The following is a 26,419-nucleotide window of genomic DNA, read 5'->3' as shown; positions in this document are numbered from 1 at the left end:
TGCGGCAAGTAGACAGGGACAGCGGGGCGGGTGCCAGCTTCAGAGCTCACCTGTCCCTATCCTAACACACTGATAATTGGCAGCATTGCAGACATCACTAGCCTAATCCATTAATGATGTAACTACTTCTGTTTCTCTGAAAATAAGACATACCCCCAAAATAAGACCCAGCTTCATTTTGCAGGCTTTTTGTAGTAGGATTAAAATATAAGCCCTACTCCAAAAATAAGCCCTAGCTAAAGGCTGAGGATCAGCCAGTCACGGCCAGACTTGTTCTGCTCCGCCCCACCTGATCAACACAAGCTGTATGGAAGGCAGGAATGGTAAGAAGATGCACAGTATGAATATGGGGGAGATAGAGGGTACGTGGGCCAGCTACAGAGGGGGAGGGGAGGTGCAAAATATGGGGACTGTTTGAAGAGGGGGATGTAGACAGTAAGGGGTAACAGCTACAGAGGGAAAGGAAGGTATACAGTGTGGGGTGCCTTACTGCAGAGGGGGGTGTGTACAGTAAGGGGTAACAGCTACAGAGGGAAAGGAAGGTATACAGTGTGGGGTGCCTTACTGCAGGGGGGGGGTGTATACAGTATGAGGGAGCAACTACAGAGGGGGAGGGAGGTATAGAGTATGGGGGCCTTACTGCAGAAAGAGAATGTATACAGTATACTGGAAGAACAACAGATAAAGGAGGGAGATATACAGTATGGAAGTCTAACTAAAGGGGAATGTATAGTATAGGAGCTTAACAACAGTAGGACATACAGTATGGCAGCTAACTATCATATAAAGTGGGGATACAATGTAGGGGCTAGGTTTCTCCAAAAATAAGACACTCTACATTCTAGAGATCGGGTAAAGTCTGAACACAAACATAACTGAACAAAAAACACAACAAGTCTCTATGGCATAGAAAAAGAAAAAAATGTCCAGCACAACCCATACCACTATTCACACTATGCAGGTGCATGCTGCCATGGCTCAGATACAGACAAAAACAGTAGAGTGCAACAGTACTCTGCAATTGCTAAGAAATATTGTATACATAATATAGATATTTAGGAAAAAAAAAAGGCTAAGTGCTGTTGCACCCACATAGTGTGAATAGGGGTATTGGTGTGGTGGCCAATTTTATTTTTGTTATTCTGTGCTACATGTGCGGGGAGGGGCTACCTTCATTTGGCTGTGCACTTTACCCATCTGCTGGGGGTGTTTGAAGCAGAGACTAGAGGGATCCTTCATGTCCAGAGTGTAGGCTTAGTATTAGGTCAAGAGAGGCCAGTGTCAGTGTAGGACTAACTCTTTGAGGTTACCTTAAGGGTATGTGTACACTGAGGAATTTGGGTAGATCACGTGCAGCAGGTTCCACAGCTGGCCCCCGCTCACAGCTGTGTGCATCTCCGCTGGTCCCATAGACTTCACTCTAGGGCCAGGCAGATTCCGCCTTCAGCCCAAAGAATGAACCTGTTTATTCTTCAGACGGATGGCACGGGCAGAGATGCACGCCGCCGCCAGCGGGGGCAAGCTGTGGAATCTGCAGCAGGTGATCTACCCAAATTCCTCAGTGTACAACTACCCTTAAGGTAACCTCAAAGAGTTAGTCCTACACTGACACTGGCCTCTCTTGACCTAATACTAAGCCTACACTCTGTACACATACCCTTAGGCCCCTTCACATGTCTGAAAAAAACGGACTGGACCCATAGACTTTAATTAGTCACGGACACCCTTCCAGAAGGGTGTCCGTTCCAGAAAATAGATGTCCTATTTTTGTCCGGAATTCCGGGCCGGACGCCCCCATAGAAGTCTATAGGAGCACCGGAATCACGGGCAATTTCCTGATGTACATCAGGAAAGTGCCCGTGATTCCGGAGTGTCAGAGAGGCCGCCGATACCCCCGCAACCACTTGCACCCTCCTCAGCACACCTCTCCGCCCTGCACCCGGCTAGCCGCCCAATCACCCCGCCATATACCCCCCCCCCCCGACACCAGTTCCCCCGGGCCCTTCAGCGCCGCCACCTCCCATTATGTAATGTCAGCCGGGCATGATGGGAGTTGTAGTTCTGCAGGCCGTGACCATCCAGTTTGCAGAACTACATCTCCCATTTGTTTCTTCTGATCAGGAAATCCTGAAGGTTTTTCCTGATGGTAAAAACGGATTACTGTCAGGATGTGTGAAGGGGGCCTAACGTCGTGACATTGTACATACTATTTGAGAAAATGGTTTACTAAGAATCTAATTTTTTTTCTAAAATTTCTATAGCAGTTTTGCCATTCTAAATATCTATATTATGTATATGGTATGTGTTAGCAATTGCAGAGTGCTGTTACACCACAATCAGTACTGATCACTCTGTTCCCTTCATTATTTCCTAGGCCCTGGCTTTTCCCTGCATGTTCTGATTCTTGTGCAATGTACATACAGATGCAATACCAATATGAAGGTGTAACGTCTAGCTGTATGTTCACACATTTTTGCTTATGCTCTAATGTTAGGAACTTTATTGCTAAGTGGTTATTTTTTCCTTATCACTCTCAGGTCTGTGCTTTATGATATTGCTGTAAATCTATGCTCTGAAGAGACTGAGAAGTTTATATTTTTGTTGGATGGTGACATTAGGCACACTGAAAAATTAAACAAAGCGGTAAGATGACTTTGGATTCTAAAAGCTTTCTTACAGTACAATATACAGTAGTCCTGCCTTCAGTGTGCTTTTCCGTGCTTCAGCACTGACAGGAAATGAAAAATAGAAGGACTGCAAAATTTGTATTGTCCCCTGTTCTTCCCTCTCTCCTGTGACAACACATCATGCTCTGATGTCACAGGAGGTGGGGCTGGATCTTGTCTCCTCCCCCTCTGAGTGATTCACCATCTCTGACCAGCCCCCCCAGCCTGCACCTGAGCAAACAAAGAGTAAAAGAAACAGGTGTTGCATCCTCACTGATTGTTTAACAGCCTGCAGTGAAATGAGATGTTCTGCAACAGCTTTGGGAGGGGAACTGGAGCAGGAGTGCTGGGGGAGGGGAGTAGGCAGGGTTGGGAGGGCTGTGATGAAGAGCTGAGGGAAAGCAATGCATTCTGGGACATGTAACACCGATCAACTGCTCAGTAGAGATGAGCGAACCTGAACTCTCGGCTTCTGACTGCCGCTGCCTGCCCGCTCCATGGAGAGGGTGGATACAGCCGGAAGACCGCCTGGAAAACTGGGATACAGCCATAGCCAAAGGCTGTATCCCAGTTTTCCAGGTGGTCCTCAGGCTGTATCCATCCGCTCTACGGAGCGGGCAGACAGCGGGAATCAAAAGCCGAGAGTTCAGGTTCATACAAACCCGAACCTCGGCAGGTTCGCTCATCTCTACTGCTCAGCCAGGATGTACAAACAGAAAATACAGAACTATGATTCCCAAGACAAATGGACTTTAGTGGTTTCATAACTGGGAGAGACGGGTAAGCAATACTATACTTTTGCAGTATGCTTTTTTTTTTTTTTTTTTTAACCTGGTGTCAGAGTAGCTGTTTAACAGGTTAGGGCTCTACCTAATGAACAGTTGGGGTCTCACCATTCAGATACCAACAAATCTAAAATTTTTAGAGGTCTCTGTGACATGTTAAATTTTTTTTCAAGTGACAGGAATAATCTTTATGTGCGTGTCCAGGCTTAAAACTTTAAAACTTTAAACTTGCAGCCCTGTGTCAAATTGGCATGGCCTAGAGTGTGTATGCCCTAGGCCTGTGGCGCCTCTCTGCCCATCCTCCCCACCCTCCTCATCATTAGCAATGTCCCTCCCCACTTATCATCACTTGTCTGAACACTGCACAGGTGCCTTAACCCTTCCATTAAAAAAATTAAACGGGCTACTGCCCAGTTTCCTTAAAAAAAAAAAAATGAAACTAATTCTAGAAAATACATTTTTGTAACTGTTGCAAAGGGGCATACTAAATACATGTTGGAAGAACCTATTGACAAAAATTTGCATACTTACACATTTTTGTTCTTTCATTTCTCTTGTCATAAAGAAATGCATGATGTTGGTTCTTTGTGAAATGGAGAAACAAATGAAAATAAGTGAAGGTGATCTGCACATACTGAATTCTTATTTGGTGGACATCGGACGATCAGATCTTTCTGATAAAATAAAGTATTTTGAAAATGAACAAAGTATGTATAATGTATGTACATAAATGTAATGATGCATAACTGTAATGTATGTCACTGAAACTATAATTAAAGTGACTCTGTACCCACAATCTGCTCTCCCCAAATCGTTTGTACCTTCGGATAGCTGCTTTTAACCCAAGATCTGTCCTGGGGTCCATTCTACAGGTGATGCAGTTATTCACCTAAAAAAACAACTTTTAAACTTGCAGCCCTGTGTCAAATTGGTGTGGCCTAGAGTGTCTGTGCCCCAACCTTGCTCCGCCTCACTGTCCCTCCTCCCTGCCTTCTTCATCATTAGTAATGCCCCAGGCAGGGTTTTTCCTATTTATCACCTGCCTGAACACAGCACAGGTGCCTTAACGATCCAGCACATGTGCCGTGTTCTCACAGGTGATGAATAGGAAAAATCCTGCCAGGGTCATTCCTAATGATGAAGAGGGCAGGGAGGAGGGACAGTGAGGCGGAGCAAGGTTAGGGCTTAGACACTCTAGGCCATGCCAAGTTGACACAGGGCTGCAAGTTTAAAAGATGTTTTTTAGGACAATAACGAAGCTCAGGACAGATCTTGGATTAAAAGAAGCTTTCTAAAGGTACAAACGGTTTGGGAAGGGGGGTGGGGCAGATTGTGGGTACAGAGTCGCTTTAAAGCTAAACATATTGGTTGCTGTTATTACTTATGTCATTCTTATTAGCATGATATTATAAAAACCTCTGCAAATGACAATGTTACATAAGTGTTTTCTACTTTTTTCTATACTATAGATAATCAAAGGCAAGGTGCTGATGCTAGATTTGAGAAAATGTCTATTCAAGGTATGTATAATGTATATATAAATGATCCTAAACTGGTTGGGCCAACTCAAGCCATCTTGGCAATTTGTCAATTAAGCCAGTGTCAGTAAATTTCCCAATTTCTAGCAATCAGTTACGGAATAAGATATTACATGATGCCTTCTCAAATGCATTGTGGACTACATACCACCTAGTTTCAGTAATAATAAGGAGCGTTAAGGAAAGCTGTAAGGGAGTCATATTTAAGGAGGTTGCCCATGCAGGACTCTTTAAAGCTACGGTCACACAATGTTTTTTTTTTTTAAATCATGGCCGTTGTTGCAATTGCAACAATGTCCGTCATTAATTCAAAAGATACTTTGCATTGAAAATAAACACATAGTATACACTCCGGCCAGGATTGCAAGCGGCCTCACGCAAAACTGACATGTGCAGCCGCTATTCATTGAACAGAACTGTCAGTTCACACAATGAAAGTGCTGCACTTTCCATTGTGTGCTATGGGGAATTGGGATGCGGGTGCACATGGATGTGCCCGCATCCCAAATTAACATAATAGAGTTGATCTTCACTGGCACTGGCCGTTCTGTGATCCAGCTGGGTCACAGAATGGCCGTTGTCATACAGCATGTGAACCAGGCCTTCAGCTGTTTGCTCAGAAATAAAAAATATAACATGATTGGCTGAGCAGGCCTTCTACATGACATCCTCAAGCACGGAAGCCGCTGATGTGCTATTTGTGCTATTTTTTTCATTCCCCCCTCCCTGGGCATGCAGCCTAAGGCTATGTTCACACAATGTAAAAAAAAAAAAGGCATCTGCCTTTTCTATTTAAAAATTGCTATTATTGCGGCGATTTAACTGACTTCAATGCAATGCATTGAAGTCAATAGGAAGATGAACGTCCAATGCACACAATAGACATTGTTTGCGCAGATAGCAAAATAATGATCATGTCAATTATTTTCAGACATCTTTTGCAAACAGTGGTAGTTATTTTTTAGTTGTTCACACACTTTTTATTTTTCACCGTTATTTCACTGTTTTTACTATTAAATTCAATAGACTTTTCAATTAAAGACAACCCCAAAGGGCAATTAGTCCACCTAAACTAGAATAATGTACCAACAGCCATTATTGCACTGACGGGGAGCCAGACAGCTAAATGACGGCCGTCATTTTAGACTCAAAATGACAAACATAATTTTAAACGGAGCTGGAAAAAAATTGTGTGAATATAGCCTAAAAGTCCTGCATGGACAACCCCTTTAATTTGTCTTTGAAAAGCTAGTTAACAAAATTTTGTGTGCTCTTTCTAGCAGCTAATTGTCCTTCCTCATAGTGGGCAATATATCCCCCTTATAACTAGAGATGAGCGAACCCACCAGATTTCTGGTTCGTATGAACCAGAACTCTCGGGGTCTGATTCCCGCTGTCTGCAGGCCCCGTGCAGCGGGTGGATACAGCCGGAGGACCACCTGGAAAACTGGGATACAGCCTATGGGCTGTATCCCAGTTTTCCAGGCGGTCCTTAGGCTGAGAGTTCAGGTTCATACGAACCAGAAATCCGGCGGGTTCGCTCATCTCTACTTATAACGTCTATATTCACTAAAAGGGCATGCAGAATATATTTTATCACTTTTTAAGTTATCTAATGATTTTTTTTTTCATGTAGAGGAGCCTCCCAGTGATGTAAATGTAAGCAGCATCCAACCTGACGATATTCGAAATGATCTTTCATCTGAAAATATTGTAAGAACACTTTTTTTTTGTAAAGAAATATCTCCACCTGATCATTCCTGGGTATTATAGTTTCAGCAATAAAGGGTAATCTGTAATTTAAAAAAATTATATGATTTTCATATATATTTGCTACATTAATTCCTCATTTTTAAATCTCTTCTTGTTATTTAATGCACATTTACATCAAAATGTTAAAGGGAATCTGTCAGCACCCGGGCCCTACCTAAGGTGCTGACAAAGTGCTGTAGCTGGCAGTCCCCTAATGAGCATAGTACCTTTTGGTAATTTGTCCTTGCAGTGGATTATGGAAAATCCCAGGTCTCCTGCTGTAATGAAGAGTCAAAGAGGAGTTGTGGTTCAGTGTTTTTGCCGCACTCTGGCACACCTCACCACTTCTTTCTCCTCCCTCTCCTTCATGAATAGTCTCTGCTGCCCGGCCTCCTGATCCCTCATTCCGTCAGCCAGTGTCTTTATTTATTTCAGATAGAAACTGCCTACAAAGGACTGATTTGCAATCAGATATAGTTGTGTTGGAGCTGTGGTCTAGGGATAAATAATCTGTCTTGAGGCCATTGACCCTTTTTTGTGGGTTTGATTCCCTGATGGAAATGAAATTTAGTAAAAAAAATTTGTTTCCTTATCATTGTTTAAAAAAATCTGGAATTTAAAACTAATCTGGACCTGATTGGGAATTCTTTGCACATTTAAAAATGATACATGATGAGAAATAAATAAATCACTACACTTAATTTCCATCAGGGGAGTCTTACCCTGGGGGATAAAACCAAATGTTGGTCTCTATACAAGTGATTTACCCATAGACCACAGCTCCAACACAACTATAACTGATTGAAGATCAGTCCTCTGTAGGCAGTTTATGTCTGACATAAACAGAGACTGGCTCACAGCTGAGTGAGCAGGAGGTAGACAGCAGTTTAGAGGGAAGTAAGACATCTAGTGGTCAAGGCTTTAGGGCTTCTCTGGGATAAGGAATCATTTTTTGTGAATGAGGTGATTTACAAATAAGATTGTCTTTGGTGTAAGTGAAAGGAAGACAGTAGTAACTAGGGTTTCTTGTATTGTTATACAATATTATTATATTTTCTATAAATTCTAATGAATGAATTAAGAAAATTTTACAAGAGAGAATATACACTCACCGGCCACTTTATTAGGTACACCTGTCCAACTGCACGTTACCACTTAATTTCTAATCAGCCAATCACATGGCGGCAACTCAGTGCATTTAGGCATGTAGACATGGTCAAGACAATGTCCTGCAGTTCAAACCGAGCATCAGTATGGGGAAGAAAGGTGATTTGAGTGCCTCAGAACGTGGCATGGTTGTTGGTGCCAGAAGGGCTGGTCTGAGTATTTCAGAAACTGCTGATCTACTGGGATTTTCACGCACAACCATCTCTAGGGTTTACAGAGAATGGTCCGAAAAAGAAAAAACATCCAGTGAGCGGCAGTTCTGTGGGCGGAAATGCCTTGTTGATGCCAGAGGTCAGAGGAGAATGGGCAGACTGGTTCGAGCTGATAGAAAGGCAACAGTGACTCAAATAGCCAACCGTTACAACCAAGGTAGGCAGAAGAGCATCTCGGAACGCACAGTACCTCCAACTTTGAGGCAAATGGGCTACAGCAGCAGAAGACCACACCGGGTGCCACCTCTTTCAGCTAAGAACAGGAAACTGAGGCTACAATTTGCACAAGCTCATCGAAATTGGACAGTAGAAGATTGGAAAAACGTTGCCTGGTCTGATGAGTCTCGATTTCTGCTGCGACATTCGGATGGTAGGGTCAGAATTTGGCGTCAACAACATGAAAGCATGGATCCATCCTGCCTTGTATCAACCGTTCAGGCTGGTGGTGGCGGTGTCATGGTGTGGGGAATATTTTCTTGGCACTCTTGGTACCAATTGAGCATCGTTGCAACGCCACAGCCTACCTGAGTATTGTTGCTGACCATGTCCATCCCTTTATGACCACAATGTACCCAACATCTGATGGCTACTTTCAGCAGGATAATGCGCCATGTCATAAAGCTAGAATCATCTCAGACTGGTTTCTTGAACATGACAATGAGTTCACTGTACTCAAATGGCCTCCACAGTCACCAGATCTCAATCCAATAGTGCATCTTTGGGATGTGGTGGAACGGGAGATTGGCATCATGGATGTGCAGCCGACAAATCTGCGGCAACTGTGTGATGCCATCATGTCAATATGGACCAAAATCTCTGAGGAATGCTTCCAGCACCTTGTTGTATCTATGCCACGAAGAATTGAGGCAGTTCTGAAGGCAAAAGGGGGTCCAACCCGTTACTAGCATGGTGTACCTAATAAAGTGGCCGGTGAGTGTATATACAGTGGTACCTTGGTTTAAGAGTAACTTTTGGTTTAAAGGGAATATGTCACTTTTTCAAATTTTTACTATAATTTCTGTTCAATCACAGCAATGCTTCAAAAAATAGTTAAACTTGTATCTGTGTTTTGGTTGCTTTATATTTAATCATCAATGTGCTGCACTGGGGGCTGCCATTTGTAATAGCATCTGTGTAATGGTGCCTGCACAACACTTACACTCGTGCTTTATGGCAGCTCCCTGTGCATAGACCTCAGTAGACGGCTCCCGTCTGGTTCACTTTGCTGTGAGGTGAAGATGCCATGCGCACCTCACAGCAAAGTGGGAGGGAAACCAGGAGCCATAACTGTGAAGCCCCTCCAGAAGACCCCCTGCAGGAGTGCTCACCATGGGATAGCAACCTCCTATCTTCTCCAGACAGCAGAAGTCATTTCCCCCTCCCTTCAGCCTTCAGCCTGTGAGTGCGGTATGTAGCAGAGTGTAACATGAGCTCTGCAGGGAGTCCGGCCCTGTGGGGGAGGGGGGGCCTGGAGGAGAACCACTGAGGAGCAGCTCACACTGTTAACCCCATCCTTCCCAATTGTCACTGTAGCTAGCTATTACACTGCATCTGTTGTAACTTTTACCTCCTACTCTATGAGCGCCCTCCCCTCCTGACATCCTCTGTGCTGCTGTGTCCTCTCCTATAAGATCAGCACCCTCCTCTCCTGACATCCTCTGTGCTGCTGTGACCTCTCCTATAAGATCAGCACCCTCCTCTCCTGACATCCTCTGTGCTGCTGTGACCTCTCCTATAAGATCAGCACCCTCCTCTCCTGACATCCTCTGTACTGCTGTGACCTCTCCTATAAGATCAGCCCCTCCTCTCCTGACATCCTCTGTGCTACTGGGACCTTCCCTATAAGATCACCACCCTCCTCTCCTGACATCCTCTGTGCTGCTGGGACCTCCCCTATAAGATCACCACCCTCCTCTCCTGACATCCTCTGTGCTGCTGGGACCTCCCCTATAAGATCAGCATCCTCCTCTCCCTCTGTGCTGCTGGGATCCTGCTCCTTTTTCTATTCAACTCCCCCCCCCCAAAAAAAAACGAAAACAAAAAATACTGGAAGAGCTAGTTCACAAAATAGCAATGACAGGGTGGACACATGTTTTGGATGATTTGTCCAGCAGGTCATTGCTATTTTGGCTTTGAGTTTTATGAATCATTTGTATGGACGTATGTATATATGTATATGTATATAGGGGCCATTGTTGATTAGGTATAGTATACAAATAAACTTTGTTTTTGTGTATGTTAAAAGTGACCATTTAAAAACTGCTCTGTTAGACGGCCTGCAGAAATGCAGTGTGACCCCGGCCTAATCCACAGTAGCTCTAGTTTACTACTATGCAGACACTAAAGCGCCAATCACGCGGGGCGACAAGAGGGAGCGAGCAAGCGCCAACCTGTCAGGTCAGCGCTCACTTGCTCTTCGTTCCCCACTCTCTGCCACTATTACACACACCAGCAGCGAGCGGTTAAATCCACTCCTGGCTTTGGTGGCAAAAATCTGTCAGTTAATCTATTGGTGTAATAAGGCCCTAACAAAATAGCACCGCACAGTGGTAAAGAAAAAGCCTACTCCCCCTCTTTTTACTCACAAGAGGAAGGGAGGTGTGAGGTCACCAGCAGGAAGGGCGAGGCCAGATTTGCAGCAGTCAAATTACATGTTGCTTGCCTTCACCAGTTTACCATGTTAGCGCCCTCTGTTGGTCAAGGGTGAGAAATATGAAAAGTTTGTATTTAATTTTTTATATTTCCTGACAAGGCAATAAACAAAAAATATTTTACAAAAATACATAAAAAATATGAAGAATACATTTCACCTCTAGATAAAAAAAAAATAAAAATTAGGTGACACATTCCCTTTAAGAGCTCACAGTTTTTCAAAATTGTGACTTGGTTTAAGAGCATTGCTCTGGTTTAAGAGCTCCCTGTACTGGGTGGGAGCGCGAGTGGGGTAGGGGCATGGTCTGCACAGTGTGGTCTACAGCACTGTACTCTGACCCAGGAAGTCTCCCTCACCTTCCAAATCATAGCAGATCCACTTCAGGCTGGGGCTTGCATCAGGGGACAGGACTGTGGAGGTAATCTCTCTATAGCTGTAACCCCTCTCTCCCTGGACAGAGAGTGCTGCATGCATGTGCCTACATCTGTCCTGCTCATTCCTTCATGCCCTCTGCAGTCTCTGTCAGCCCTTGTGTTTCCCATCCTCTCCATTACTGTACAGTAACTTATAATATCACATATTCTGCTGTTTCTGAATGTTTGTTTCATCTCTTTTACATGTTATTCAGAATAATAAATCAGTATTTTTGGGGTGTGGAACCAATTGTCTGCATTTCTATGATTTCTTATGGGAAAATTTGCTTTGGTTTAAGAGTGGATTTGGATTACAAGCATGGTCCCGGAACGAATTATGCTCGTAATCCAAGGCACCACTGTATATATATATATATATATATATATATATATATATATATATATACACATATACATATATATATATATATATATATATTTTATTTTATTTTTCTCCATGTTGCAGGAAGTGGAAGAATACAAGCTGGACAAAATTCCTCATGGTCTGTGTATTATTGTGGATAATCACAATTTCAAGAATCACGAGCAGAGGAAAGGAACAGAGAAGGATGCTGGTAAAATATTTCTTTATATAATATGTATACAGGAAGAACATAAACACAAAAAGAGATGAGCGAATCTACAGTAGAGAACGAAATGAAGTCTCCCAGGACCGGATCCATCTTTTTCCAGTACGCGGGAAGGAGCGGCACAGAGTGGAGAAAAGCCTTGCAGCCTAAGCAGAATCCCAATAGGAATGAAGCGCTTTGCTTTTTTTCTACTGTAGATTCGCACATCTCTACACACAGTATATAAACAAAAGCTTTTGGTATACACCAAAATAGTATATTCATTCCTGCCTTTACAAGCATTTGTGAAAGAATTAATCCTTCAAAAAGTTCAAGATTTTAAATGATGTTTCTTGAGCTTTATTGGCTATAAAAGCTTTGTGTGCATAAAGGAAACATATAGGCCATTTGGCTTCTTCAAAGGATTTACCTTGTTTCTTTTCATATTCAGAACAATAGGATAGAGGAGTTTCCATTGTTTATTAATGATCACTTGGTCCAAAAATTATGTGGAAAGGTGGGGAAGATTGAAGAGACATTCTGTGACATCGCAATGCCTCTTTATCATATACATTGTAAACCCTGTGTAGACTGTTTCTGTAGTCATTGTTGGCTCTAGGCAGTATGTGCAAGAATAAAGGCCCTTTTATAAATGCCTAGGCGAAATGAAGCCACTGGAAAAGGTCATACTTATTGATAAATGGGCGATACCCAGCAGATAAAGGCAGGGTAAACAGGCACTTAAAATCCAACTATTCCTGAGTGGGGCAGCTGTATTCTACATGCACAAAGATAGGGATGGACAAAGACTGCAGAACATTACATGGCCTCTTGCTTTGGCCTACTAGGTATGCTCTTTATATCTATTGAACAGTTCAATAATTGATTTACGGTTTACGAGCAGTCCAAAAATTTAAGCTATGAAATTAATTAGCTTTACCAAGTAGTTCTGCCCCCTAAATGGTTCTATCACATCTGGGAACCATGGTTGTCAAGCAAAACGGCTCTGGCTAGATTGAGAGAAGAGTCACAGCTCCTGTGCAATGTGCAAATGCACATGTGTTATATCGTTGTAATGTTTTCTATGCACCACTGAATAGCCCTGTGCTGGTCACACCAGAGACTTTTTACAATACTGGACTTTGTGGTACCATAACGAAATTGATTGGAACTCACTATTTAGATATATTGTTACATTTTGCTCGGACTGATATACTATTACAGAAATGTTATTGCTTGGGGAGAGAATGATGGTTCAATGTTTTCTCCATAAATAAACACTTAAAAAAAATAACAAAAAATCTTCAACTTCAGCGCCCTGTGCGCTAGCGGGAGATAGCAGCGGGTTAGATACCTGTAACCTGCAGTTAGTTTCCCTTTAAGTTTTATGCAACTTTGTTAAGTGCCGCTGTTACTCCTTAGTTTGCTTTATAGCGCTACAAAACGGCTCAGTGTTGCCCTGACCTAAGGGTTTTGGGATTAATTAATGTTTCAATACTTTTTATTAGCATGTTTTCAGAAATTTTTTCGTATACAACAGACAAGTAGTAAGGATTTTAACAGGATACAATACTAGGACATAGGTTGTTATTTGTAATAGCTGTTACATGCTCAATATCAAATAATTATACAAAATAACATATGCTGGTAGATATATAAGAAAACATGCTGGTAAGAGTACAAGGTAAAGCAAAAACTCGAACTGAGATTCATAAAGCTGGTATGTAGTTCAGAGCTCAACAAACAAACAAACATACAAATGCACAAACAAACAGGCAACTGCTTTTATAGGGTTTAAGGTGGATCTGGCAGCTGTAAAAATAGAGAAGTAGCTGGTGGAGGCCATATCACTTAGCGCCTTAATCTTTTAGAAGCTGGTGACAGGAGCAGGTAAGAAGCTCATGCTATGTAGGCAAGCGAAGACTGGGATATTAGTCCACTGGTACATAAATTGTGATACTGCAAGTGGTGCCGCTGGGTGTACTGGTAATTGAGAAAGGAGACTGTAAATCTAACCATTAGCACCAACTTAAAATGTGTAGTAATAATGCAGTTGACAAGACACACAGAACATATATACACACGTACATGAGTTATGTACAACATAAGACATAGCTCCTCAATTATAAAGATACTAAACGTTGCTCTAGAACAGTGCTTCTCAAACTATTTCTACTGGAGCCTCACCCAACAGACCAAGGTAATGCCTGGTCCTCACCAGACTGACCAAGAGGGAGCTGGGCCTCACCATCTGTGGTGCAAGTCCATTTAAAAGCTGAAAATAATGCTAGGGCTACCTTTCACCCATCTCCCAAGCTCTATATACTAATAAAGCAAGTAAAAAGTAAATTATTAATGTTGCTAAAATGGAGATTTTTGGAGGACTGTGCAGATCATAGTTATTTTCGTGAAAACTGACTCCCCATCTGGGCCTCACCAACAACTAGGGGGCGCCTCACTGGTGAGGCCCGCCTCACAGTTTGAGAAGCACTGCTCTAGAACCATGCGGCGTATAAGCATATAACTAGCCGCTATGGAGGTGAGGGTAAAAAGTCCAACCCATGTAGGAGGGAGAATAAAATAGTATGCTGGAAAAACTTGAGGCCGCGCTGCGCTAGTCCTGCTCAGGGTTAATTATGGCTAACAAGCCCGGGATACCAGGATTGCAGGAGAGTGAGTCCTTCGTCAGCATTAGTAGCTGCAAATGTTAAGTTATCCTTGAAAATAAGCAGACAAGAAGGGTGTATCCAATTATATACAAGTTTTTTCTCGCAAATTACCAGGGTTACTGGCGCAAAGGATCGGCGCCACTGCATCGTAGCAGGTGAAAAGTCAGAGTACACGGAGACCATCCTGTATTGGGCTGGTGTGCCATTCGGCTTTCTAGTAGTGGCAAGAAGGGCAGTTTTAATATGCAGGAAGTGAATCGTCCCTGGGTGTATGAGACGGCTGGTTCTTAGACTTAGGAATTCTCCGGACCCAGCCCAGTACTAGTTCTCTATGTGTACAATCCACAAGGGTAGCTTTAAGGAAGCATTGAGTATAGTGGTACAGATCGGATTCAGCAACAGTTTTGGGTATACCCCTTAGCTTCACATTTTTGCGTCTCATGTGATCCCCCAATACAGAAATTCTGTGCCGTAGGCGCTGAGAATCCTCCTCTATTTCTTTGCAAGATGTTGTGAGTTGTAAGACACTGCTAGCCCTTCCACAATGCTGGTAATCTGTGAGACTTTGTCCTCCACTCCTCGCACTGAGGAGAGGGCTGATTGTATGATGCAGTTCAAATCATTGAGTAGAGAATCTCTAAACATGGCTAGCATCCTCACAAGGGAGGAGGTTGTGAGCGGCATGTCCTCTGTCCCCAATGAGTCAAGCAGTTTGTCTGTCCTCCCAAGTGTGCAATCTGGCAGTGCATAGCCCCGTGTTTAGTGTAGAGCAGGAGGAGGAGAAACAGAAGGTGCATATGATGGGAGCTTGCTAGGAAAAACAGGGGCAGTTGGAGAGAGGGTGGTACGAAGATCACTGGTTTCAGCCAGCAAAGTCACAGGTTGTATATTAGGTTGCTCGGTCACAACTGGTGGTGCTCCGGTTGCTGGGGCAGTGGATCGGCTATGCAAATAGGGTGGTTGTGCTCTTTGTGGAACGCTCTGCAATGGTTTATAAGAGGCATCAGCAGTGTGTGAAGAAGCAGGCAATAAAACATCACACATAGCTGATGAAGAGGCTGCGCTCGAACTCCTCCTCCCAGTGGCAGCCCCTCCGCACAGTCGCTTTCGCCCGGCTTTGTCACTGTACAACGAATCTGAGGCATAGTCCTGTTCACTCCGGTGGTCAGGAGAAGCAAGGTGTGGGGAGATTTTATAGTAGATTTTTTGTAGTAGGCTGCTCACCCCGTTGTGTCCCCTGCCGTGCTGTTCGAGAGTCGACGCCATCTTGGATACGGGGGAGCTGGGCAGAATCTGTAGATCCCGCATGGTGAGGCAGTCCCAGGGTAGTTTGGCAATGTTCTGAAAGAGTAGCAGCACTGAATGAGGTGTATTCCTGGTGTAAATCGCTGATTGTCGCTGGGTTGAACAGGAACGCCGCGGGCAGACGTACTCTCCCTCCGGCAGCAGGCCACACCCCCCCTTTGGGATTTATTAAGATGGCCGAGCAGATGATTGACTGCCTCAAAATCCTCCTCACCGAGAATCCTGTTCTAATGCTATGTAAGGGTCCCAATGGTGGGGCCTAAATTGACAACACATTTATCACCTATTAAGTGGGAACCTATTTAAAATAGTTGTGAAGTGTATCAGAACCATTTAGAATCAGAAGGCCATAATTTTGTTTGAGAAACCACTGGTTAATTTTCTTTTCATTATACTGCTGTTGACATCAATGTGAGTCTGTATCATTTTTCTTTAGTAGTCTTCCAAAGTAAAGAACATACTACTGAATATAACTATTAAAAGTGGGTTCTTACTGAACTCTCTCCATCTGCTCAGTTCACCCCTATGGGGTAACATACACAGGGGTTAGTTAAGAAGACATAATATGAGAATAAGCAAGTATACTGTACAACATTGAAAACAGTTTTTTCACTTTTTTTTGCCTTTTGTTTCCATCTTTCCTTACAGATGCGATAGAGAAAGTTTTTAAATCACGAAATTATGGAGTAATACGCCACAAAGATCTTACTGGAGAAGGAATTCTAAAGATTATGAAGTATTATGCAGATAAGTGTCACAATGACTATGACAGCTTTATATGTTTTGTCCTCAGTCATGGGGAGAAAGGGATTGTGTTTGGTACAGATTGGGAAGAAGTGCCAGTAAAGGACATAACTAACTGCTTTAATGGTCTGAAGTGCCCATCACTAGTCGGAAAACCCAAAGTGTTCTTCATTCAAGCATGCCAAGGAGATAAATTCGATCCAGGTGTCACTTATGCCAGTGACAACAACACAGCCATGTATGTAGGGGATGCCAAAACTCTTCCAGTCACTGCAGATTTCTTAACAGCTTTTGCCTGTGTTGAAGATTATGTATCTTTAAGGAGTACTGTAACTGGCTCTGTGTATATTCAGACTCTATGCACAGTCCTACAGAATCATCAATTTTTGTAAGTATAAATCTTGTCCTATATTGTTTCAACATTTTCAACAGAAACTAGGAACAAAAAGAAATCATTTTGATTAATTCGTATTCATTGCTCTAAATCATTGAGATGAAAAAGCAGATCCCTGGTTACATTGGTCTTGCAGTCACACTCACTTCCATCTGCCCCCTACTTTTTGTTACGCTGTATTTGGATTGGTAAGCTATGCCTTACTTGGGCCCATCCCTTATGCCACTGGGTGGTGACAAACTGTGCAGAACAGACAAGGGGTAACAAAACCCTGTCACCACAATGTGGAGCCCATTTTAATCTTTGCCATAGGGACCTCTCTTTTCTGCATATGCCACTGAGTGTGACTGCAGGATGAGACTACATAGGGATTGCTGCCTTTTTCTATGATAAATAGAATAATACTGGCTTCTTCTGCACCGCCTACTTATTCTTCCTGGGTGCTTGAGCAGTAACAGGGCCCGGAAGACTTATGCCACTGCTAGCTAGTAACATAGCAGGGCTTGTCAGCACAAGGCAAGGCAAAGTATTGCAACCTCAATCCCCCCCTTCCAGGATGACCCTAGTATTGCAGTTAACCCCCCACCACCAGGATGCTCGCCCCTAGTGTTACAATTAGACTCCCCTGTAAGCCTCCTTTCCTTCACTCCAGTGCTGTCTAGGCCCTCTTCTCATGCAGTCTGTGTCGGAGCAGTGGAGGTTTTCTCTTTAGGCGTTCGATGAATAGATTGCCTCATATATTGGGCCTATGAAAGCTCTAAAGCTTACCCATTGGTTTTAGCCATATACATTCATCAGCATGTGGGCTGGATATTAAATTAAATAAATTGAATATTTTGTGCATATTTTCCCACTTGTGCAAAATTCTGCCACAGGAATTAGATCAACAGGTATCCAGCACACACATCTCCAGCAGTCTTTTGTTAACGGGACATGAGCTACATACTCCATGCTTCGGCTTTTCTGGCTAGGCATTTGTAAAAGAAGATTATGCAAATAAGCTAGCCCATAAGGAAAAAAATTGGTGCATCGCCTAGAGAGCGCGGATACTTCCTGCAGAGCTTTCAGTTGCTTGGCTGCATTGCATCAGCAGTAGGTTAACTAACTTGCCATGGAGGAAGCCTCAGACGTCACTGTAATCCCATGACTAGACAGTGTGCACCCCATAACTAGGAAAGCCAGTCACAGGCACAGCATATGGCTATTGATATCCATCTCAGAAACTGAAGGGTAAGTGTACACTTGTATACAGAGTCTATCCACCATCAAGAGATCGGAGGGACAGGGTCAAGTGTATACAGAACTCCCAAACAAAATGATTACATGTCTCATGCAGAAAGCAGAAGAAATGAAAGCATCTTTTTTTTCTCCCTAGTATCTTTACATGTGGATTGCTAAACATATAATAAGTTACTTGTCTATTGCTAGTACTAACATGTCTTCTACCATAGAGAGGATTTCCCCATTTGGTGCTGCCGCAGGATGTCCGGGAAAATTCGTTTTTCCTATGTAAATGCAGGACATCAATGTTAGTTATTTTATAATAACTATAGATTTATTAATTAATTTGTAATATTTCTGTAAATTAATCTGTAAATGTTTTCTTTACTTTTAAGCCAAACAAATTTGACAGACATTCTTACAAAGGTGCAAGACAAGGTAGCAGAAGAAGATTTACCAATGAAGCAAAATGGTAAAGCGGTAACTGTGAAGCAGATGCCAAAACATGAATCTACATTACGTAAAAAACTGATTTTACCACTCCCATCCAATGGACAACAAGCAAGCTGAGGATCTCATGTAAAACATTCCTTAAAGGGATTGGTCACTTTATAATAAAATTATTCTGTGTACAGTATTAGAAACTGTATGCACTGTATATACTGACAGTAGTTCCCTGCATACATCACAGAGTTAAAACCAGACTCTCCTTTTCCAGGCTGTGCTGTCTTGCTCGGTGGTGAGTCTGTCCATCAGATGGCTGACTGGATGAGCATGTGACCATGTCCCGCCTTCCCAGTGTCCACCACTGAGCCTGTATATTCCTATGGAGGACACAGGGGGCGGGGCATGGTCACATGCTCTTCCATGTCAGCCATCTTATGGAAAGACTTACCACAGAATACGACAGCACAACTTGGAAGAGGAGAGTCTGGTGTAAGCTCTATGAGGTACACAGGGAGCTGCTGTCAGTAAGTGCAGTGAGTACACTTACTAATACTGTACAATAAACTATTTTAATATAAAGTGGTCAACCCCTTTAATAAATAGGGTAACAGTTCTTTAATCTGGCATCTGACAATATGAATATGGAATCATGGAAAACCAAAAGTGCAAACCCCATTTCAAGAGAAAGTCTTTATTAAGATGGTTGGCTGGGACCCTTGGGAATAATAAGTTTGTTTTCACTCAACTTTCATGATCTAAATTAACAGGGGATGTGAAATAAAGTTTGCAATTCACAAATAATTGTTTATTTTTTTATTTATCATGCTTTAACTCTGAAATATACGTCCTGGCGTCTCTAGGGGAGTTCATAGCGGGGCCGCGCGGTGACCCCGCTCTGAACCGCCATGATCCTGGGTGCTGAGTTCGGTCTGATCGCCGTGCCCGCTAATTAGGTATTTAGATGCAGCTGTCAAAGTTGAAGAGACATTCCGTGACATTGCAATGCCTCTTTATCATATGAATTGTTAAGTCTGTGTAGACTGTTGTCTGTAGTCATTGTTGGTTCTAGGCAGTGTGTGCAAGAATAAAGGCTAAGGCTGGGTTCACACTATGTATATTTAAGGGCTGTATTTTTGAGGCTGTATAGCAACCAAAACCAGGAGTGGATTGAAAACACAGAAAGGCTATGTTCACATAATGTTGTAATTGAGTGGATGGCCGTCATTTAATGGCAAATATTTGCTGTTATTTTAAAACAACGGCTGTTATATTGAAATAATGGCAGTTATTTACCGTTATATGGCGGCCATCCACTCAATTTCACCATTGTGTGAACATAACCTTTCTGTGTTTTCAATCCACTCCTGGTTTTGGTTGCTATGAGGACCTGACTTGAGGACCAAATACTGCCTGAAATGTACGTAGTGTGAACATAGCCTTATGGTGCGTTTACACTGAACGATTATCAATCGAATTTTCACAATAACGATCGTATTGTGTAAACACAGCAAACGATCAAGCAATGAGCGAAAAACCCTTCATTTTGATCTATCAACAGGTTCTCAAATCGTCGTGGTCGTTCGCTAAAAATTCCCAGATCGCTTAGTGTAAACAGTCCTTCAAAGATTCAGCCTATGTGTGAGTTGGGCTTAAGTGATCTTAAAAACAATTGCAATAACGATTTTCCTAACAAATTTTCTAATGATTTTTCTAACGATTTATTCGTCTTATGGTGCATTTACACAGGCAGATTTATCTGACAGATTTTGGAAGCCAAAACCAGGAATGGTTTAAAATCGTTAAACGATCGATTGGGCGAATTATCGCTTTGTGTAAACTGACCATTATGCAGGGGCGAAACTACTGCCATAGGAACCATAGCGCCAGCTATGAATTACTTGGATTCAAATGAGTTTGAAATATTTGGAAAATTTGAAGCAAATTCACTTTTATATGAAATTATTAACTTTTGTCTCATGCTACAGTAGCTTCTGAGAAATTAGTTCAGTTAAGTTACTCCTGATATGACTGCACTTCCTGTTGCTTCATGTACATAAATAAGCACCAGTTAGTTTTACTGAATACTAAACAAACTTATTAAACAAATTTAAAGGGAATCAGACATAAAAGTTATACTATCAGGACTGCTGACAACCCTAAGGGTCCTATTCCACGGGCCAATGGGGGCCCAATCATTAATGTAAACGAGCAGCGATCTGCTAGAACGGTGCTCGTTTACAGGGCCTATTCCACAACCAGATGATCGTTTAGCGAGGGCTGCAGGGACATCGTTACCAATGTCCTTGCAGCCCTTGTTTAAACAGCATACTTTACCTAACCATGCTGCAGGGCTTCTCCTGCGCTCCTTTTTCCTCCCGGTCCCGCACGCAGCAGCAGCTTGGGAGCGGCCTGTCTAAACTGACAGCCAATAAATGGCTGCAGCGATCCTGGGCAGTGATTTGCTGAGCAGTCTGTCAGCTCAGACAGGCCGCTCCGCAGCTGCTGCTGCTCGCGGGACCGGGAGAAGGAGCGCAGGAGAAGCCCTGCAGCATGGTTGGGTAAAGTATGCTGTTTTTGGAATCGTCCGTCGCCGGCCGCGCACTGCTATTCCACATAGCGATGCACGGTGGGTGCCCGATGGTTTTAGGTTTACGCCTAAATAAATAATCAGCTGATGACACGATCATTGGCTGATCATTGTCTCTATTCCACGGAGCGATAATCGGCCGAATCAGGCCGATTCGGCCGATTATCGCTCCGTGGAATAGGCCCCTAAAAGGGGAGGGAGTACAGGCTTTCATTACTGGGATCTTGGTGCATGAAAGGAGAAGATCCAGTCTCTTTAGGATCAGAACTGTCTATGGCTATTTGGGTAGTCACACAATATTAAAGGGGTTATCTAGCGCTACAAAAACATGGCCACTTTTCCCCCTCTCTTGTCTCCAGTTCAGGTGTGGTTTGCAATTAAAGTGACTCTGTACCCACAATCTGACCCCCCCAAACTACTTCTACCTTCAGATAGCTGCTTTTAATCCAAGATCTTTCCTGCGGTCCTTTCGGCAGGTAATGCAGTTATTGTCCTAAAAACAATTTTAAACTTGCAGCCCGTGCCAAACGGGAGTATCTGTGCCCTAACTTTGCACCACCCCTCCCATCCTCTTCATCATTAGGAATGCTCCAGGCAGATTGCCTCCTATTCCCCACATGTGTCAGCCTGGCACATGGGCTGGATAGTTAAGCACCTGTGCAATGTTCAGCATGTTGAAAATGTTCCAGTGGCATTCCTAATGATGAAGAGGGATGGAGGGGTGGTGCAAAGTTAGGGCACAGATACTCCCGTTTGGCACAGGCTTCAAGTTTAAAAGTAGTTTTTTAGGACAATTACTGCATCACCTGCTGAACGGACCACAGGACAGATCTTGGAAGGTACAAGTGGTTTAGTGTGTGTGGGGGGGGTCAGATTGTGGGTACAGTGTCGCTTTAAGCTCCATTTACTTCAATGGAACTGAGTTTGAAACTCCACCCAATCTGGAGACAGAGAGGGGGAAAGTGGCTATGTTTTTGTAGCGCTGGATAACCCCTTTAACCTCTTAAGGACCCATGACGTACCGGCACGTCATGGATCACTGTCACTTAAGGACCCATGACGTGCCGGTACGTCATCCCTTTAAACGGGCGCCGCGGCCAGCCGGGTCCCGATCGGGGGAGATAGCCTGCTATAATACATAGCAGGCCATCTCTCCCTGTCGGCATGGAGGGTTGTTAACCCCCCCCATGCCGACGATCGCCGCTATTGGCTGATAAGCCCATAGCGGCGATCGGAACCTTTCCGGGCCATCGGTGGCCCGATGACCCGGAAAAAAATGGCGGTCGGTGCTGTCCGAGGACGGCACCGACCGCCATTACTGTAAAAAGTAATGGTGGTCACGGTACCACCGTCCCGATCGCCGTGAACGGCCGGCCAGCCGGCCGGCCGTTCACGGCGATCAAAGTCCCCACAAGTAATAAATACCTGCTCCGGACCCCTCAGCTAGGTAGCTGAGGGGTCCGGAGCAGGTATTTGTACATTACTCACCTGTCCCGGGGTCCTGATCGGCGTCTTCCGGGTTCCCGGCGTCCACTTCCTCTTGTCGGGACTTCGGCTTCTTCCGTGAGTCCCGATCGTCTCTTTCCGGCTCCAGCGTCGTCTATTTTCGTATTTTTCCGGCTCCAGCGTCGTCTATTTTCGGATCTTGCGCTCTGCTGCCCCCTAGCGGCTGATAAGTGTAATACACGTATCAGCCACTACAGGGATGTTCAGAATGTAGTAAAAAAAAAATTTTTTTTCCCAATTTTTTTTTTTTCTATTTTCCGCACCCTATCGCCGCTGAGTGTTGTTTAGCATCGCACGAAAGTGCGCTGCTAATCAGCAACTCCTCCTTTTTGGCGTAGGGTGTTTTTTTTTTATATCCTACTGCCACGGTCTGCTGATAAGTGCCGAACATAAGTGCGGCATTCATCAGCAACACCATTTTTGGCGTAGGTTTTTTTTGTATACTTACTGTAAAAAACACGTAAAAAAACACTACATTACACCACACTACATTGAATAAAGTTTTACACTACACCACTACATACCCCATATACCAATCCCCATATAAAGATGGCCCCCAGGGTGTTTTCGGTGTCGGACGCATACATTATTATTGCCTCCGACACCGAAACAGCCAGTGAGGATGAATTGGGGGGATCCTTCTTTCCTCCATTTATCCTCATCCTCCTCATCATCCAGTGACGTGTCTGGGAGTAGCGTAGCGTACGCTGCCCCCCAGACACGTCTTTTCCGCCAGTACCGTCCCAATAAGAGATGACGGTATGGCGTGAAATTCTACAAACTCTGTGAGAGTACCTCAGGGTACACTTACAGATTTAGGGTACGTGCACACTGCGGAATGGCGAAGGATAACCCTTTGTGCATTCCGCAGCTGGCACCCGCCGGCGGACTGATGCAGGGGCGCGTCTCCGCCTGTGTCATAGACTCTATCCTATGCACAGGCGGATTCCATTATCCGTCATTCCATCAACACGTTGGACGCAGAGCGGAATCCGCCCGTGCATAGAATGGAGTCTACGACACGGACGGAGACGTGCGCCTGCATCAGTCCGCCGGCGGGTGCCAACTGCGGAATGCACAAAGGGTTATCCTTCGCGATTCCGCAGTGTGCACGTACCCTTAGAGTGTATGAAGGAAGGGACACTCGAATCCAGCCCCAGATGCCCCCCCCCCCATCCTCGGAACAAGTGGGAAGATCGTCCGGGAACTGATCATCCCACTGCTGGATAAAGGTCACCACCTGTACGGGGATAACCTTTATACCAGCACCCCCTCTTCCGGTCCCTCGCTGCCCGAGCTACTGTAGCTTGCGGCACGATCCGAACATATCAGAAGTAGTAATAGAGCCCTAATATTTAGCAGCCATGGAGCGGACCCAGCGCTTCTGGATATGAAGGACCCCGTATCGCACCAGGACAACATTTTCCAGGTGACGTCCCCCACACTGGAGAACAGGAGACCCCAGAAGAAGTGCAGAGTGTGGAGTAACAGGGGGATCAGGAAGGACACCATTTACCAGTGTGACACCTGTCCTGATCACCCCGGCCTCTGCATACTGGATCGCTCCAAGGCGCACCACACGTCATTGGGGTTCTACATTATCTAAATTCTGTCCCTTATTCCTATTTCAGGGGTCACGTTGGTCCAGGGATTGTTCTGATCGCCATTATGGAGTCGGGAAGGAATTTTTCCCCTGTGATGAGGCTACTGTCGTCTGCCTCACGAGGGGTTTTTTGCCTTCCTCTGGATCAACACAGGTTGAATTTGATGGACACCTGTCATTTCCAACCTTATAAAGTAATAATTGGCCTAATACCCCCAAATTAATTAGAATTGTCCCTTTTCCCCAGCTAAATAGGTATGGCTGCCATTCCCATTAGAGGATACCATGATGCAATTACAAAGCCTCTGTGCGGCCAGGACAGTAGAAACCCCCCACAAGTGACCCCATTCTGGAAACTACACCCCATAAGGAATCTAACAAGTGGGGCAGCGGGTATATGGCCCCCTGGTGACGGCCACATTTGGGACGTGAAAATGAAAAAAATGGTATTTTTTATTTTCACGGCACATGTCCTACACATGTGCCCATCACTAGTGGGGTCCATATGCTCACTGCACCCCTTGTTAGATTCCTTATGGGGTGTAGTTTCCAGAATTGGGTCACTTGTCGGGGGTTTCTACTGTTCTGGCAGCACAGGAGCTTTGTAATTGCGACATGGCCTCCATCCCCCATTCCAGCCTCTAAATGGCGCTCTGTCCCTTTGGTGGCTTGCCCTGTGCCCATATGGCAAATTATGTCCACATGTGGGGTATTTTCGTACTCAGGGGAAACTACCCTACACGTTTTGTGTTCATTTTCTTTTTTAACCCCTTGTGGAAATGGAAAAAAATCAAGGCTAGACCAACATTTAGTGTAATTTTTTAAAATTTTTACTCTAAATCATTGATCTTGTCTTGATTTTTTCATTTTCACAAGGGGTTAAAAGATTAAAAAAAACACAATGTGTAGAGCAATTTCCCCTGAGTACGGAAATACCCCACATGTGGACATAAAGCGCCATGCGGGTGCAGGGTAAGCCTCCAAAGGGAAGGTGCGCCATTTGGTTTTTGAAGGCTGGATTTGGATGGAATGGATTTCGAGGGGCCATGTTGCATTCAAAAGGCCCCTGTGTTGCCAAGACAGTTAAACCCCCCACAAGTGACCCTATTATGGAAACTACACCCCTCAAGGAATGTAACAAGGGGTGTAGTGAGCATATGGACCCCACTGGTGACGGGCACAAATGTGGAACAATGTGGCGTGAAAATGAAATATTAAATTTTTTACACTATAATGTTGGTCTAGCCTTGAATTTATCATTTTCACAAGGGGTTAAAAGAGAAAAAAACACACAAAATGTGTAGAGCAATTTCCCCCGAGTCCGTAAATACCCCACATGTGGACATAAAGCGCCATGTGGGTGCAGGGCAAGCCTCCGAAGGGAAGGAGCGCCATTTGGATTTTAGAGGTTGGATTTGGCTAGAATGGATGATGAACGCCATGTCGCATTTACAGAGCCCTTGTGCTGCCAAAACACTGTAAACCCCCCACAAGTGACCCCATTCTGGAAACTACACCCCTCAAGGAATCTAACAAGGGGTGCAGTGAGGATATGGACCCCTGGATGACGGGCACATTTGTGCCATGAAAGTGAAAAAATGAAAATTTTCACTTTCACGTCACATTTTTCCACATTTGTGCCCGTCACCAGTGGGGTCCATATGCTCACTGCACCCCTTGTTAGATTCCTTGAGGGGTGTAGTTTCCAGAATGGGGTCACTTGTGGGGGGTTTCCAGTGTCTTGGCAGCACGAGGGCTCTGTAAATGCGACATGGCCCTTGAAATCCATTCCAGTGAAATCCAGCTTCCAAAAGCCAATTGGCGCTCCTTCCCTTTGGAGGCTCGTCCTGCGCCCGCTTGGCACTTTATGTCCACATGTGGGGTATTTCCGTACTCGGGAGAAACTGCGCTACATGTTTTGTGTTTTTTTTTTCCTTTTATCCCTTTGTGAAAATGAAAAATTGAAGGCTAGAACAACATTTTAGTGTAAAAAATACTTTAGTCTTTTTTCAAGCCATATTGTTTGGAAAATCTGTGAAGCACCTGTGGGGTCCAGATGCTCACCGCACCCCTTGTTACATTCCTTGAGGGGTGTAGTTTTCTAAATGGTGTCCCTTTAGGGGTGTTTTTTAGGTTTTGGCACCCCAGAGCCTCTGCCAACCTGAAGTGGTACAGTCAAAAATGACCA

At 44.2% G+C, this 26,419-nt stretch overlaps 1 protein-coding gene across 2 annotated transcripts in view; it reads left to right on the top strand.

The window, feature by feature from the left end:
* LOC138800992 (caspase-8-like) overlaps window positions 1–19,317 on the top strand; it is a 28,520-nt gene extending 9,203 nt beyond the window's left edge. The window contains exons 3-10 of one of the 2 annotated variants that reach the window (XM_069983334.1): window positions 2,538–2,643; window positions 4,017–4,158; window positions 4,921–4,971; window positions 6,626–6,702; window positions 11,653–11,761; window positions 16,378–16,861; window positions 18,319–18,395; window positions 18,484–18,593. In XM_069983334.1, the coding sequence (XP_069839435.1) occupies window positions 2,538–2,643; window positions 4,017–4,158; window positions 4,921–4,971; window positions 6,626–6,702; window positions 11,653–11,761; window positions 16,378–16,861; window positions 18,319–18,395; window positions 18,484–18,497 (1,060 nt within the window). In that variant the 3' untranslated portion in view covers window positions 18,498–18,593. Of the gene's footprint in view, window positions 1–2,537; window positions 2,644–4,016; window positions 4,159–4,920; window positions 4,972–6,625; window positions 6,703–11,652; window positions 11,762–16,377; window positions 16,862–18,318; window positions 18,396–18,483 lie in introns of both variants that reach the window. The other variant, XM_069983333.1, reaches the window with a different exon arrangement.
* The last annotated feature ends 7,102 nt before the right edge of the window (window positions 19,318–26,419 follow it).

The sequence above is a fragment of the Dendropsophus ebraccatus genome, chromosome 9 (assembly GCF_027789765.1).
Source record: "Dendropsophus ebraccatus isolate aDenEbr1 chromosome 9, aDenEbr1.pat, whole genome shotgun sequence".
NCBI classification, from domain to species: Eukaryota; Metazoa; Chordata; class Amphibia; order Anura; family Hylidae; genus Dendropsophus; species Dendropsophus ebraccatus.
This window is presented reverse-complemented; position numbering and strand designations above follow the sequence as displayed.